This window comes from Saccopteryx leptura, chromosome 7, assembly GCF_036850995.1.
Source record: "Saccopteryx leptura isolate mSacLep1 chromosome 7, mSacLep1_pri_phased_curated, whole genome shotgun sequence".
In the NCBI taxonomy this organism is placed as follows: Eukaryota; Metazoa; Chordata; class Mammalia; order Chiroptera; family Emballonuridae; genus Saccopteryx; species Saccopteryx leptura.
Window position 1 is genome coordinate 17,335,442 of NC_089509.1, and position 17,091 is coordinate 17,352,532.

Consider the following 17,091-nt stretch of genomic DNA (forward strand, 5'->3'; position numbering starts at 1 on the left):
TACATATAGATTTTTGTTTTTTTGAAAGGATCCAGGAAACATGATTAGTTTTTAATTTTACCTATATATATTTATTTTGATATAAAGAAAATAGTTGCTTTTAGCATAGCATGTGGAAATTCTTTTTCAATTTGAATGATCAACACTGCTTAAGATTTGGCAGTGTCTGTAGGCATTGGATTTAATATGTCTAAAATGTCACCTTTTTGTATCTGATGGATTAATAAAAGGAGACTCCATTTTGAAAGTCTATGTTGAAAAACAACTAGATCATCTTTTAGAGGGTACAGTTTTAAAGTACTCACTGACTTCGATCTTCTGTATTTCCTGAATATTATAAGCAAACCACCAGAAAATAGAAATAAAGCCAATTGTAACTATTGGTATTACCAATGTGTAATAAGTTAGTGAGTGTAACAAGTGAAACATGCTGTTTGCAGGTTTCTGGTTCAGTGTGTTCTATATTGGGGGAAGGGGAGTAGTCCAGCAGTAATTTCCTCTCTCTGTTTATCTCAGTCTATCAAATGTTTTCCATGGGAAGGAAGAAGCACATAAATGGTAAATGTAGACTTTCAGTTTCTCTAGTTTTGACTGTTTATACTTTTTGTGTACTGCTAAATGTCTTGTGTGGTAGGCTTCTTCTGTGTGCTAGCAGACAGTGATCTCAGCTTAGCTTTTCAACCTCACAGAGACATTAGGTTATTTTAGAAAGGTACCAGCCCCCACAAAGTAGTCTTTAGAATTTCAACCACCTTAAATGCTTATAATCATCGGACTTTGTTGCTCAAAGAAACTTCAGAAATTATTTATTCTCTCTTCGTCCCTTTATAGATTACCCTTAGCCAAGTAAATTTTTTTCTCAAAAACAACAAAGAAATAACCACAAGTTTTAACTCACACTGTTGTTTTTCTTTCATCTAATCAGCTTAGCATGTCAATCAAAATGGTCCTCGGAGCTGAGTTTCTGGAGTTTAACTGGACTGTGATGTGTGCCTGCGGCATTGGGGTCATCATGTGGTGAAATCCTAGGTCAGGGTTTTCTGCCCCAGCATCACTAACATTTTGCGCTAGGTAATTCTTTGCTGGGGTAAGGGGGTCGCTGTTCATGCATTGTAGGATGCTTAGCAGCCTCTCTGGTGTCTCTGCCCGATGGACACCAGTGGCACCTCCCCAGTTGTGACCATCAAAAATGTCTCCAGATATAGGGGACAAGGTGTTCCCTTCCCCACCTTGGAGAACCATGGCACTAAGAGTGGCAATGGCAAACAGTATCTAACAGCATCTTTTGGAGGTTCTCAAGCGGATAACTGGTTTTTGTTCTTTAAAATATGGCAGCCTTTCTTTCTCCCTGGTTCCCAGTTCTGGGTGCCAACATATGGGATTGAACAAGATGGTATAGTGCACGCCAGGTCCTGGAGACCTGGAGAGCCATTCTGGTGACATTGCCTCCCCTGAATTCATCAGTAGCAGTCATGGCCATATCGGCAGGGAGGCAGCTCTGGTGGTTGATGTCATGTCAGATAGAGATGGCAGAGACTAAAAGATGGTTCGGTGGTTTAGCTGAGGAAGAGGATGAATGAGTCATTGGTTTGCAGTTTCTTTTTCTCCCACAAATGCAGCCCATATACAGAGCACTGCCTAGATACCTGCTCTGGTAAAGTGAAGAGCTCATCCTTTATGGCTGGGATCTGTCTCTGGTTTGAATGAATCTAGTTAATCGAGAATGAAAAAACCCTTCCTTCTCCTATCCCCATCTTGGTGTAACCTTCCTGTGCTCTAAATGGGTTTTATGCTGTGGCAGATGTTTGAAGAACCACAGTAGCTGATTTCAGATCATTACTGATTTATTAGAATTCCTCCCCTGGTCTGGTAGCTCCAACTGGTTAGAGCGTTGTCCTGATATACAAGATTGTGGGTTTGATCCCCAGTCGACGCATATGCAAGGATCAACCAGTGAATGCATAAATAAGTGGAACACAAATTGATATTTCTCTTTCTCTAAAAAGAAAAAAAAGTTCCTGACTTGAGATCCTAGAGCAGCAGGGTTCGGGTCAAATTCAGATCTCTGCCTGTGTGCAAATAAAATTTTACTGAAACACGACCGCACCCAGTTGTATAATAACTAATAACTGAGAACCACGATAATGCCAGTATTTATTTCACATCACATCTAAAACATGTTGAATTCATCTTTCGGTAGTGACCATAGTTCATTCTAAACCACTCATCTGATTATGTTTGGCCCTGACTCAGTCATTTCCCAGGTCTCCTGCAGACTAAGGCACAGTCAGCAGACTGTGGCCTCCTCTGTGTGTCTGGGGCACGTTTTGGAACTCAGCACACCCCTTGTTATGTGTTGTTTTGTGTCCGATTCTGAGCTTCAGTGGCAGAGGAGCTGAGTAGTTACCACTCAGAGTGCAAAGCCTGACATATTTCCTGTCTGCTCCTTTGCCAGAAATCTCAGACCCTGCTCTAGATGGTCCCTGGGCTAGTCTTTCTACCTACAGACATCTTTTTGTTTTCTTCAAGACTCTTTCTTCTTTGCGTTTGAATTCATGAAAAACTTCGTTATCAGGCACGCATCTCAGTGCTGCGTGTCTCGGTCCTCCGGAAATGCTTCTTCTGAGCAGCCTGTTGCGAGTTGAGTGGTAAGGAGCAGACCCAGCAGTTCAGCATTGCCACGTCGGGACTGGATGCATGGGCACTAGGGGCACAATCTCTTGTGGAGTGGGCTCCCTCTCCCTGTCTGGTCAGGTGAGTGTACCTCTCTGGTGTCTGACTTACGGTTGCTGCTTGTCGTTAGTTTGACTTGGCCTCAAACAACAAAACTTGCCAATAGTATCTCCCCCTCCCCATTGCTTTTTGGTGATTTCAAAAGAGACTTTTGAACTTCTTTTGGGGTTTGGAAATTCAAAAGTGGTGCCTGGAAGATGTCCCGGGCAGCCTGTGTGGGACAGTTGGAGCATTCATTCTCGGGGTGTGGCTGGCACTTCTGCGGCTGCCCGTCACTGCCGAGGGAGCGTGTGCAGCCGGAGCTCTCTGCAGCTCAGCCTCAGCTGCGTGTCCCGGCCGGCCTGGCAGGGTCATGCCTGTCACTGACTTCGTCGGAACTGCGTCACGCACGGTGTTGCTCACCCCAGTCAATGCTGTCCTTGTTTCTGAGGTGAATTGATCTCTTTTTCTGATGGCCCGACCCAAATTCTGATCCCCAGTGATCGCCTTTTATCTAACTGGTCCACTTGTGTTCTCTAAGTAACAGGAATGAGAATCCGGGGAGATGAGAGACTTCCCCCAACCCCGGCTCCGTCCACATCTATTAACCCTGATCCTTCTCGCCTGCTTGCCCCTGTGGGCTCTGGGATGCCCTTCCCTGCTCTGGTCGCCTCAGTTTCTCTGCTGCTCCCTTCCCACCAGTATACTGTTCTTATGCCTTCCGTCTCCGGGCTCCCTGAATTTCTCGGGCCTAGACGGTCCCCTTGATAGGCTCATGTCCCCAAGCCCAGCACTCTGGGAAGTGTCTGTGCCACTGCAGTGCATGTCCGAGCTGTCTAAGCTTCAAGCCTATGGCTGGAAGGAGGCGGACAAGGCCGTGTTCTTGAGGAGGCCGTGTCAGATTGAAGGAGAAATAACACACGACAGAATGTCAGAGTAGTAAATTCCAAGAAGAAAAAATGGCACAGAAATATGATTTTTTTTTTTTTTAGTTTAAAGTGAAAGCAAATTTAGTATGAAACAGTGAGACAGAGAGGAGGCCACTCCACAGATAGCATCCAAGATGTGATTATTTTTTTAAGTGCTTGAAGAGCTACTTTGAACGAGAAGGCCAAAGAAAGTCTCTCCTAGGAGGTGTCTTTTAGCCAAAATGGCATCAAGGAACGGCGAGGCAGATGGGAAGAGGGAGTTGAAGGCAGAACAGCTCAGGCAGAAGGCAGGGTCGTGCCAGGCCCTGAGGCCTGCAGGGCATGACAGGGCAGAGGTCGTGCAGCTGGAACAGAGTGAGCGGGGCCCTGGGGGAGCTGCTGCTGGCTGAGCAGCAGGCAGAAGGCAGGGTCGTGCAGGGCCCTGAGGGCACACCAGGGACAGGGCAGAGGTCGTGCAGCCGGAACAGAGTGAGCGGGGCCCCGGGGAAGCTGCTGCTGGCTGAGCAGCAGGCAGAAGGCAGGGTCGTGCCGGGCCCTGAGGGCACACCAGGGACAGGGCAGAGGCTGTGCAGCTGGAACAGAGTGAGCGGGGCCCTGGGGAAGCTGCTGCTGGCTGAGCAGCAGGCAGAAGGCAGGGTCGTGCCGGGCCCTGAGGCCTGCAGGGCACACCAGGGACAGGGCAGAGGCTGTGCAGCTGGAACAGAGTGAGCGGGGCCCTGGGGAAGCTGCTGCTGGCTGAGCAGCAGGCAGAAGGCAGGGTCGTGCCGGGCCCTGAGGGCACACCAGGGACAGGGCAGAGGCTGTGCAGCCGGAACAGAGTGAGCGAGGCCCTGGGGAAGCTGCTGCTGGCTGAGCAGCAGGCAGAAGGCAGCAAGCGGGGTGGCCGTGGGGAGGGTGTGGGTCTCAGTCTGGTGGGAAGAGGAGGGAGGTGACGGGGACAGGTGTTCTCGTAGGTGAGCTTGGGGCTTGGTCAGCTCCTTCATCCACTGTCACCTCTGTGAGCTGAGGAAGGAATAAGGAGGGGGGTGAGGAGGAAGGAAGTTCTATTTCCTAAAGATGGAGTGAGGAACCAGGGTACAGCTTTTGGTTGCTGGTCAGAAACAGTGGTTTAGTAGCTGCTTTGGGCTTCAGGTGGCCCTCTGGGCCTGGGGGTTGCCCATTTCTAAGACATTAGAACCGGAAATTGTGGTTCTGCTCAAAAGCCAGTGGGGGCCCCCTTGGTCCTGCAGGCCTGGCTGCCTGAGGTTGCCCGGAACAGGTAGCCCTGAGTTGAAGACCTGATAACCTGTGGAGTCAGACGGGAACTTTCACATGTTTCATTCTGCCTCTGCTATGAAAAAGAAGAAAAACTCAAGTTGGAGTTCATTAGCAGTAGACGTCAGTAAAGGGTTTGTCACTGTTTTCTTTTTGCCTCTGTCCTGCAAATATGAGGAAGGGGCTGGGGTGGTGGGGAAAGCCACCGTCACCACCAAAGCAGGAGTCCTGGGGCCCGAGGAGCACACTGATCCCGGAGTGAAGCTGGCAGGGGTTGGGCTGCTTGGTGAGTCTGAGGAGGCCCGGTGGCTCCATAGTGACGTGGCTCTGTGGGTATAGAAAGGGCTTTCTGCTCTAAGAAACTGGGAACCTGAAAACGGGCCTCTCTGGGGCTTGGGGCTCTTCCAGCAGCTCTGTGGTGGAGGCCCGGCCCATCCAGCGTCCCCTCTGAGCCAGGATGAGTTCACAAGCACGGCCAGCCGAGTCCGGATGTCTGCGGAGGGCCTCGGCGTGTTCAGCTGGGAGTGCCGTCAGAACGTGTGTCTCCAGGAAGAGCTGGGCCTCCGTCCTCCAGTCCCTTTGTCAGCTCGGCCTTCCTTTCGTGCCACACCACTGTGCTTCCCATCCTGACTCGAGAAGGGAGAGCGCGTGTGAAGGCCCGGAGCGGGGTTCCACGCCTGGCCGGGCGGCGTGGCTGCCCCTCCTCCTGGCTCTGTTCCTTATCTGTCAGAACGGCCTGGGCACACCTCTCGCCACCACGGCCACCCTCAAGAGCTGGTCACCCTCTCCTTCTGCCTCAGCACCGCAGCTGTTTGCTAAGACCAGCTTTTGGGTCTGGCTAAGCACTTTCCTGTGTCCGAGTCTCTGCGCTGGCTCTTCCCTCCACCTACAACCTTCTCTCCAGATGCTCACTCCCTGTCCCTCTGCTTTCTCTCAGAAGAAGGGCCCGGCCCCACTGTCACTCCTTCCCTGAAGCAGGGCCAACCTGGCTCCATTCTCCCTCTTCCCAACACTAAAATTCCTGACATCACATGCTTACTGTATTTTATCATCTCTCCCTCACGTAGAAGGTGAGCCCCACAAAGAGCAGTGAGTTTTATCTATTTTGTTGCTCAGGGCTTAGTATGTGCCTGCACAGAGGAGTAGCCACAAGTGAATAGCAGCCCACCCCCACCCTGGGACTCTTGGGGTGGTACAGTTACAGCTGGGGCTACTTTGAAAACCAGAGTAATGTTTCCAGTGAGACAGGAAATGAAGAGATTCCTTGTGGATTCCATGTATAGGAAGCTCTAAGTAGCTATTATGCATGATTCTGTCATGGGAACTATTGTTTCTTCTGGAAGTTAGTTAGAGAGTGTTTCTATGTGGCTTGTGGAAGGCCTCCTTACTAAATGTGTGACTTTGGGCAAGTTACTGATTTTTTATTTTTTGCGAGAGAAAGAGTGACAGATAAGAAGGGAGAGAGATGAGAAGCATCAATTCTTTGTTGTGGCACCTTTGTTGTTCATTGATTGCTTTCTCATATGTGCCTTGACCAGGGTAGGGGGCTACAGCAGAAAGAGTGACTCCTTGCTCAAGCCAGTGACCTTGGGCTCAAGTCAGCAACCTTGGGCTTTGAGCCACTGACCTCTGGGCTCAAGCCAGTGACCATAGGGTCATGTCTATGATCCCACACTCCAGCCAGAGACCCTGCGCTTAGGCCGGCACCGTGCAGCTTTGAATTTGGGATCTCAGTGTCCCAGGTTGATGCTCTATCCACTGCACCAAATCAATCAGGCTAGTCACATGTTTTAAGAGCCTGCTTTTTCTTTTGTAAAATTGAGGCTATAATATCACTTACCTCATACGGTTCTTGTCAGTTTGCATGTAGCAAAACTTATTGGAGCACATAGATTAGTAAAGCACATGTGTTACTGTGAGTTATCACTAACGCTGGCCTGCCTACACCTACATCTGTTACCAGCGCAACCAAAATTGCCCATGTCAACCTGACAGAGTTTATTTGCTCAAAGGCATGGCTTCAGGAACCTATTTGCGTAGTTGTCCTAACGACTGCAAAGACGTGAGGCCCACTCGGCATGAGAGGAAATGAACCTGGCTGCAAAGAAAGGTGGGCTGTCACCCTCCCCTACGCAGGGACAGAGACACCGCGGCTGCTTCGAGAAAAGCCCCGCCTCGCCTAGCCCGCGCCATCAGGGTGGAAAACTGCTGCTCCGGCCTCTAGAGCAGGGCTGGGAGCCTATGGCTCGGGAGCCAGATGTCCTCTTTTGATGGCTGCATCTGGCTCGCAGACAGATCTTTAATAAAAAAAAATAATAACGTTAAAAATATAAAACATTCTCATGTATTACAATCCATTCATTTCCCACCGCTCATGTGCATGGTTGCGGGTGGCTGGAGCCAATCACAGCTGTCCTCCGGGACAACACCCAATTTTTATTGGATAATGCATAATGTACACAGGCTGTTGTATGGCTCTCACGGAATTGCATTTTAAAATATGTGGCGTCATGGCTCTCTCAGCCAAAAAGGTTCCCGACCCCTAGTCTAGAGAGATGCTGTTGGGCTCCTTCCTGGGTCCCTTTCTCAAGAGGCGTCACCTCCACAGAGTGACTTTGGCATTTTAGATACAGGAGATGTGATTGTTATTGCCTTTTTCAAAAGAGTTTCCTTCCTCTGTGGGCTGTGAGGTTAGCTGAGTGTGGCGAATTCACTTGGTCTCTGAGGGGCCGCATTTGGGGGACACTTTCTTGTGTGGGTGGTGAGCTAGGAGTTGTGTGTGCTACAACTGCCCTTTCCTGACAGGGAAGACACCCTGGAGTCAGGCTGGGCACCTTGGGCAACAATGGGCTTGACCTGTTAGAGCCTGCGTCCTTTCTATAACAGAGCCAAACTGCCCGACTCCTACTCTGCAGCAGACTGGTTGTTAGGAAGACTGAGAGAAGGGCCCATATCCTGTACAAATTCTGTAAAGCACTTGACATCACTGACAGGCCCAGATGTGATCGTTTTTTAGATTCTGCCACCTAAAAAGTTCCCTACAGTGCTAGTGACTTCGGGAACAAGGTTCACTGCCGGTGCAAGTCAAAGTCAACCTAACCTTGCTTAAACCCTAACCCAGGAAAGAATGGAGTCAGTGACACTGAGCATCCGAACTGCTCTGTCACTTTGTGATGATCCTCCTCCCTTTTGTGCCCTGCTTTGTCTGTCTGTGACCACTGCAGGGTGAAGGTCACATTAAGAATTCAAATAAGATAAGGCATGGAGAGTTGATGACAGATGTTGCTGGGGCTGTCTTCTTATCTGACATCAGGGAATTTGTGGCCATTATCTTTGAGTCCTGAGATTAGAAGTCACAGCACTGCGTATTTTAAAATACCATGTAATACCTTTGTGACTGTGAGAGTAATGTGAATGCTCATACAACATTTAGGCCATATGGAATAGAAGGCCATCAGAATGAGCCTGTGACACTCGGGGCACGTCACCTGGGTAGACGATTTTCCCCTCCCAGTATGAAAGGAAAAAGTGTTCATATCTTAAGCAGTGAATGCAATCACTATTTCAAGATATGGTCAATAAAACACACAAGGGCAAAATGTTGCCATGCCTGACCTTGTGTCCTTACAAATAAAGATGAATAAAAACAATTAAGTTCCTTATATCCCCAAATTAGGAAAAGAAGAGTAAAAAAGAACATTCCATATCCCCAAACCCAGATAAGTTTTTATTTCCCTCCGGTCCTTTTTTAAAACTCAGAGATGTGCATGTATGTGCTTGCTTTTAAAAATTGGAGTATTTTACATACAGCTTTTGAAATTTGTTTTATTTTCTCATGCCATTAGATATTTTTTAATGGTCATACACTTCTCCTTTCTCATCTGTCTATCCATTCATCCATCCATCCATCCATCCATCCATCCATCCATCCATCCATCCATCCAATAAATACATTCTGAGCTCCTGATATTAACAGCTAGTGGCGGGAAACAGATGTTACAGGACAGACCTGCTCTCTGCCTTCCTTAAGTTTCCAATCTGGCAGTTTATTCCATCTTATGAAGAAAGGCACATAATGAAATTTAACCTTTTGGTTGGGTATTTGGGAGGTTTTCTGCTTTTATCTATAATAAATAACACTCTCCTCTTTTATAACTAACTCTGCTTTGAATATCCTTCTATATAATGAATGGAGTATATTTTGGTCATTACTATTACTGCATTCGCCTTTTGTAGAAAAGCCACTTTAAAATTAATTTTAAAATATCTAACTGATGAAACTTGGCATGCCTGGCAGTCGATGGGAATGCAAGGTTGGGGTTAATGCTTTTTTCATTAGCACCTTCCTTTCTCATTAATGCCCTGTCTTTGCTGGTTACTCTGGAGCCCACAGTGAAGCCACTCTTGTTCGCACTCTGCCTCTCGGGGGCGGCCACAGAGTGGAGGGATTTTCATTAGGAGCAAGCTCAGATGTAGATGATTTCTGGCAGCTCAGACGGAAGTCCTTGCTCAGTTTACAGTTGGTTCTATGCCAGGGAACCATAGTGGCTGCACCTTAAACAGAGTTTGCAGCCCATGGCTGTGGCCAGAATCTTTGACATGTGGGTTGGGCACATTCTCGCTGAGTGCCTGGAGGGTGGGGCTGGAGAACCACAGTCTTAGAAACCTGTGTTTGGGATGTGGAGTGGGAACAGCAGTGTCCCCAAGCATAGGCATCCTCGATAATACCTCAAATTTGATTAACGTAATGATCTGGGAAATCAGGGTTCACCCCCCATTCTAATAGACCTGTGAACCTTTTCCATAAGAGCCCTCTTTCTTCTGAGATCCTGTCCTCTTCGATTCTGGCTGTGGAGGAAAGCATGGCTGGCAGTGGCACCGCCCTGGCTGTCCTCAAGGATGTGGTGGCATCTCCCAGCCCCTGCTGAGGCCCTGACGTCACGGCTTCCCGGAAGGAAGAGTTGCGGAAGCTGAGAGAGCACCTGTTAAGGGATGATGTAGATCTCACCCTCTTTAGCGTGACAGAAACCAAAACTTACTTTCCCCAGAGGGACGTTTTAAATGTTTTCAACTGCTTTGTGCTCATCTTTGTCATATCCAGTCATTTTTAGTAACACAGACTTTTGTTAGTAATATTGAGATTAAATTTTTGTTGCTAAGGCTGTGAAGCACAAACAGCATTTCAAAAGCTTGTGAGTAAGTGAAAATGGCAATCCTGCTGAGGACACATACTACTGTGATAATCATAAAGCATAGAGATAAGTATAAAACTACCATACTGGAATTTGGAGGAATATTTTCATCCTCCTTCCTTTATTAAATTCTATCAAAATTATTCTTGGGTGTATAGTCTAATTGGATAAATGGGTTATCATTGAAACTAAAACACAAACACTGGCATTAGTTTAAAATGACAACAAAGCTCTTGACAGTTTTTGTAGGTTTTAACTGTAAGATACAAAGGTGAGAAGTCATTTCATCACCTAGCAAGATATAATTTAGGTCACCTGATTTGTGGGAAGACCGTTGTTCATTTGTTTGTTGGTTCATTCATTCATGCAATATGTAACACAGACTTACTGAGTACAATAATGTATCCAGCTCTATGCCAGTTGGTAAAGATGCAAAGATGGGCTTGGTATCATTTTGCCTTTGTGTGTTGTATTAGTAGTGTCTTTTATCTTGTGTTGGACTGCTTTGAACTAGTGACTGAAATAGCTGCTTCAGCTGAAAATGGACTTGTTCTCTTTCATATTGGATGAGAAAAAAATGCCTCCTCAGTTGATGCGCCCCCATCTGTGTGGCTGGCCTCTGGCAATCTTCAGACACTGGAGAGCCAGTCACTGCCTTAGACTCAGTGCAAGAGCAGAGCTGGTGCTGACCGTGCCAGCCTATGATGAGCCTGGGACGGACTGAGTCATGCTGACCGCGGGACTACAGCCCCGGGAGGAGGGTGATCTCATGACTCTGGATACAGTGATAAAGCTTTGCATCACCCAGGGGGAGATTTCTTCAGGAAGGATAGAAGCCTGTTTGAGAAGGTGGTTTTATTTTTTTATTTATGTATTTAACAAGAAGTTATCTAGTGCCTATTATATGCCAGGAAGTGTTTAAAACATCTTATTTTAAAACACGTTATAAATGTTAACTCATTAGATCTTCATAACTACCCCACAGAGACATGCCTATTATTGTCTCTTTTACAGGTAAGGAAACTGGAATGGAGAACGAGGACTCAAACCTAGGAAGTTTGGCTCCAAAGTCTGGGCCCTTAACCACTACACTATGGATGAAATACACTGAGTTTCTTACTTGGTGTTCTTCTTTACCTGGGCTTTTGACTTCTGACTGTCCCAGTGAGGCATCAAGGAATTAGGTAGACCGAGTCAAGTGTTCATTCTGACTTATCATTGTATCCACAAGCACCTTACTTCATGTCTGAGAACATCAGTTTTCCCACCTGTAAAATCAAGTCTTATCTATCTTGTGGAGAATATGGACATATTGTGGGATTCCATATATATGCCTGACACATAGTAGGCCTTCAGAAAATGTTATCTCTCTTCTGCCCTTTGTTATAATCAAATTTTTGGCCCTATTTCTCTAATGTCACGGCCAGCTTGTCTTACTGCCTGCAGGTGAGATATATACTGAGAAGTGAAAAATCTGCCGGGTCAGATATTTGTTAGAATGAACAGAGTACTACAGATCTTAAGGCTGTAAAGAAGTCTGATGTGTGGTGTTGGGGACTGGTTGGGGAGGATGAGGTAGTGCCAAGCACATCAAAGCAGACTTTCAGGATGAAGATGTGAGTCCTGTTTCTCTGCTCATAGTTCTTAGCCAGCTCTAACGATGTGTCTGTAAACCACTGAAAACACAAGCTTCCGTGGTAATAACATCTCCTTAATCACTCCTTAATCCACAATCAGATGTGTGAGAAAGGGAGCTAGCTCTTAACTGTAAGCACCATGAGAGAATATCCCCAACATTGAGAGCAGTGCCTGGTACACAGTAGTTGTTTGAGACATAGTTCTGGAATGAATGAATGTCTCTGGTCTCTAAGTATTTTTCTAAATCTGATTATTAGTTAACTGGGAACTGCAAATCTGATACTACGGCTTTTAAGAAACAAAGACTGCAGAAAACTTGGGACATATTGGAGTACAGGGCACTGAAAATAATAGCACACTTGATCCAGAAACAACTGAGGACCTTGCTGCACTTTGGGGATTGTCATTTGTGCATCAGTGGTCATCACGCTGTAAGGAGGAGGAGGAATTTAATAGGGAGCTTTGGGAGGATGCTAAGTGACAAGGCGTTTTCTCTTTCAGCCCAGTAGCTAAGAAATAATTTTATGTCATTTATTGCCCAACTGGCATCACAGAACAGACTACTTTGTTTTGTACTTACTGGGCCACTTGAAGATGGCCCCTGTCATTTTTAAGATATGGTTTGTTAGGACAGGCCTTGAGGCAATTAATTTTTGACTGTGTCATGTTTTATTCTTTTCTTTTTTTTTCTTTTTTTTCTTTTTTGTATTTTTCTGAAGCTGGAAACGGGGAGAGACAATCAGACAGACTCCCGCATGCGCCCTACCGGGATCCACCCGGCACGCCCACCAGGGGCGATGCTCTGCCCACCAGGGGGCGATGCTCTGCCCCTCCAGGGCATCGCTCTGCCGCGACCAGAGCCACTCTAGCGCCTGGGGCAGAGGCCAAGGAGCCATCCCCAGCGCCCAGGCCATCTTTGCTCCAATGGAGCCTCGGCTGCGGGAGGGGAAGAGAGAGACAGAGAGGAAGGAGGGGGTGGGGGGTGGAGAAGCAAATGGGCGCTTCTCCTATGTGCCCTGGCCGGGAATCGAACCCGGGTCCCCTGCACGCCAGGCCGACGCTCTACCGCTGAGCCAACCGGCCAGGGCTCATGTTTTATTCTTAATGTCAGAGGAAGAGCATGTGTATTGAGCAAATACACAGTCGCTGAAGAATTTTTAAACTAACCGAGTTTTATTTTACAGATCTGAAGAAAACTCTGGCTGTGTTGTTGGATAATATTTTGCAGCGCATTGGCAAGTTAGAGTCGAAGGTCGACAACCTTGTCATCAATGGCACGGGAGCAAACTCGACCAACTCCACTACAGCTGTTCCCAGCTTGGTAGCACTTGAGAAAATTAATGTGGCAGGTAAGAAGACAATGCTATGTAGCCTGGCATGGAGTCAAACCTTGATTTGAACTGGGAAAAGAATAAAGAAGCATAGTGGTTCTTTTTTACATAAGATAAATCCCATAAACTTGGTATGTCCCCCATAAAGCTAAGTTTAAATTTATTTTTGAATAACATGTTAAAATGCTTCTATAGTCTCATTATGATGTGTGATGTCTGGTGGTTTCTGTGACATATTTCACATAATGAGCTTCTGGAATTCACTTTTAATGAGAAGATTCATAGCACAGATAAATTAAATATAGAGGTTATATGGGAAGCTCATGCCAGTTAGAGGTCCTTCCTCCTCCCCATTTTCTTCAGACAATTTCAGAAGTCTATTACATATGATAGATTGTCTTCTCCTTGTTGTTAGAGAACAGCCACCACTGCAGAAGATGCCTCCTCTGTGTAGATGGAGAAATAAATTCTCGAAATGGCACTTAGAAAATAAATGGCCCCTGCCTGCTCTTGGGCTAATTCTCTAGCCTCTCATGGATGCCACTGTGCAGTTCCCACTGGGATTCATCGTCTGACCCTTTCTTGAAACTGGAATCTTGCATGAAAGTAGAGGAGTGGATTAAACACAAAACCCAAATGGTACACAGGGTGTGCTACGCACAGCTCGCCTGGACCCCCATGCACTGCTCTCGGGTCGGCCTCTGAATCGGGGCTTGTTCTTGTTAGCATGACCACTGTAGTTCCTGTTAGCATGACCACTGTAGTTCCGTAGGGATTAGGACAAAGCAAAGAGTTGGGGGATTAGGATTAGGTGCTTTGGGTGAATGGTTGTGGATACCCATTCTGTACTCCTTGTGGGAGGTATCCAAATTCTAGTTAGTGGATAGAACAAGTAGCTGGTTTACTTTTGAAATTTTTAAAATCCAGTTTATTACACTTGGCTTGTTTCTTTCTCTGCCTTTCTAGGAGAGATTCCTTTTCTTCCTCACCTCCAGTGTCAAAACATATAATCGTTTCACATTATGCAGGCTTGTTGAATTACCTGTTTGTTATGTTCTTTGCCCCTTAACAAGTTTTAAATCACAGAATATATTTCTAGTAATCCAAAGTATCCAACCAAACAAAGGTATTAAAAATATCTTTTAATTACAATACAGAGGCAGTGTCATCTCGACCATAAATCTTGTGTTCCCTGCAGTTTAGAACAGCTTCTGTAATTAGACAAGAAACCTCCCACTGTGTTGAGCTGCTTAATAATAAACAGAACCCATGCCTCCCCAGTCTCCACTCCTCCGCTGTTCTTAGTAGGAAATGCTACTGAAAATGTCCTATCTGATCTTGGGCAGTTCTGCGTTCTCATAGTTCTGGGAGTGGGTTGGAGTGCTCTGCCACTCTGTTGCTTCCCACTGCCTCTGTCCTGCAGGAACCGTATAAACATGTCTGCTGTCATTCTCTTCCCTGATAAGGGATTTTGCTGCCGCTGGAGGTCCTGTTTGTGAACTGAACTTGGCTCTCAGGGAGAGGCCCTCTTCTGGGCTCCTTGACCCAGGGTACAGAATGGTGGGTAGACCTCCACCCAGGGACACAGGATAGTTCTTTCAAATGAGATCCCAGCCCCGTGGATTGAGCTTGTTTACTCCATTAACAAATATTTCTTAAGCGTATTCCCTAAGCCAGGCGTCCCCAAACTACGGCCCGCAGGCCGCAATGCGGCCCCCTGAGGCCATTTATCCAGCCCCCACTGCACTTCTGGAAGGGGCACCTCTTTCATTGGTGGTCAGTGAGAGGACCACTGTATTTGGCAGCCCTCCAATGGTCTGAGGGACAGTGAACTGGCCCCCTGTGTAAAAAGTTTGGAGTCCCCTGCCTAAGCCATTGGCTCTGAGAAGGCTCCTTTAGCTATATCATGGGTCCTCTGTTTTTACTAATAAAGAAGAAAAGTATTTTCGGTGTCTTTCCTTTTCAAGAAATGGGAGAAAATTTAGAGTTATGCCTTTAATAATTAATCTCATTATTGCTCCTTTGTATTTGTGTGTGTGTGTGTGTGTGTGTGTGAGAGAGAGAGAGAGAGAGAGAGAGAGAGAGAGAGAGAGAGAGATATCTTTCAGGCCTTTGAGATTTTTGTTGACCAGTTAGGAAAATAATACATAGGTTTAAACTAACACAGACTGTGGTCACTGTAAGTAGATCAGTGTGGAAGGCTACTCACAGGAAGGTAAGCTTGAAGATAGGCAGGATTGAGGCCTAGGGGCCTCACTGAGGAGCTCAGACTAGAAATGGATTGTGACCCAGAGGAAAGTTGGAAGGAAGGAGCGGAAAGTGGCGTCTAGCAGCCATGCACTGCACCAGTGACTGTTCCTGACTCTGGTTTTACTTAATCTTCTCAGCATCTCTGGAAGGTAAGATTCACGGGTTTTAGCAAGTTTAAGTATTTGGAAGAGGGGGGCTGGGATCCCCTGAACTCAGCTTCAGACCTTCTAGCATCATCTAGAGAATACATTGTGAGTGTTTGCTCTTTCTTGCTGCTATTTGTAAATGACTGCAAATGGATGAGTCTAGAAAACTGTGCTGTCATTTTCATAGAGCTTCCTAAAGAGCTGACAGTATAACCTATTTAATAAGGAAGTTTTTTATGTCTGCATGTCTATTCTTTGGTTGAACTGTGTATTTAATAAAATTTAAAAAAAGAGTCAGCAGCAGCTCATCCCTCTTGTGGGTGTACTGTGCACCCCTTCCTGAGACTGTGGCCACGGTGGATGCGGATGTGAAGTAGAGAGTGCAGGCAGCCTTCCTTTCCCCCACACGTCGGAAGTTCCTTTATATCAGTGGTTTTCAACCTTTGTTACACTTGGGGACCAGTGAAGATAGGAGTTTTATTTCAGGGACCACTAAGGCAGAAATCATCCTGAGCATAAGCAAATTTGACTAAAATCATTGGGTCTATAATCTTCTTATAAATCAGGTGGTTAACTCTTGCTGACCAGCACGAAATTTCTGGCTGATGGGTCTGGGCACAGGCGGTTGAAAGTACTGCTTTGTATCTTTTCAAATAACTAACATACGCATTTTATCTGTCATGTCTATAGATAGGGTGTGAAAATGAAGGGCAGGAGTTTAAGTTCCTAGTCCTGGTTCACTGTCAAGCCCCGATTGCTTTTGTGCCCTCCCTGACCCGTGGCCACACAGGCACCCTCACCACCCCTCTTGCCATAGCAGGAATAATAGCTCTTGAGCTGCAAGAGAGTTCATTTTTATAGGGTTCTCATACTGGGTGAGTGAAGTTTTTCATTCTCCCCTTCTGCATTAAGACATGTGGTAATTGCTCAGAAATGTTCTCCCTGGTGTGTCTTTACTGCTTACTCCAGTGTCTTATTGCTCATGGCATTTCTGATTGCTTACTGTTATGTCTGATTGCTTGCTGATATATCTTCTGGTTGGCTATAAACTGCCTGTAAATTGGCTACCATAGCAGTTGAAGAAGGTCTTCTTAAATTTATTTTCTTTTGGGGGACATTTGTGTGTATGAGTGTGCCCCCTTTTCTTTTCCTGTTTAGTTGCGTTCGATGTGGCTTTTTATCCGAAATGGCTTTTCTTTCCCAATTTATCACTCTTGGGCTTTTTTATTATGTGAATCTGAAAGTTCCCCTTGAGAAATTAAGATGGAAATGAACTTTATTAAAATCAAGAATTAGATTGAACTGCATTTTGAGCTCTTACCTTATTGAAGAGGAAGGTAAATCAAAGAAATGAAAAACACAGATTTTTAAAAATTTCTACCCTTCAACCAATAACCCTTTTTCCAGGTTTTCTTCCTGAAAGGACTTGAATGTGCCTTTGTCAAAATTATCTGCTTGCAGAAAGATACCTTTTTTTAAAAAAAGACCAATTCTGCTTTTCTTCATACCTGAGATCTTAGATGATGAAGCAGAGCAAACAGGGTTGGTTCTTCGCCGTGTGCTGACATGGGCGAAGGTAAGAAGTGTGGACGGAGGATGCGGCCCCTTAGGACCGACAGCACCCATGTCCACCCTCGTT

At 46.1% G+C, this 17,091-nt stretch overlaps 1 protein-coding gene across 8 annotated transcripts in view; it reads left to right on the top strand.

The window, feature by feature from the left end:
• Window positions 1-17,091, top strand: part of MGAT5 (alpha-1,6-mannosylglycoprotein 6-beta-N-acetylglucosaminyltransferase) — a 374,609-nt gene that overhangs the window by 150,191 nt on the left and 207,327 nt on the right. For all 8 annotated transcript variants that reach the window (XM_066346312.1, XM_066346320.1, XM_066346314.1 and 5 more), the window contains exon 3: window positions 12,910-13,074. In XM_066346312.1, the coding sequence (XP_066202409.1) occupies window positions 12,910-13,074 (165 nt within the window). The remainder of the gene's footprint in view (window positions 1-12,909; window positions 13,075-17,091) is intronic.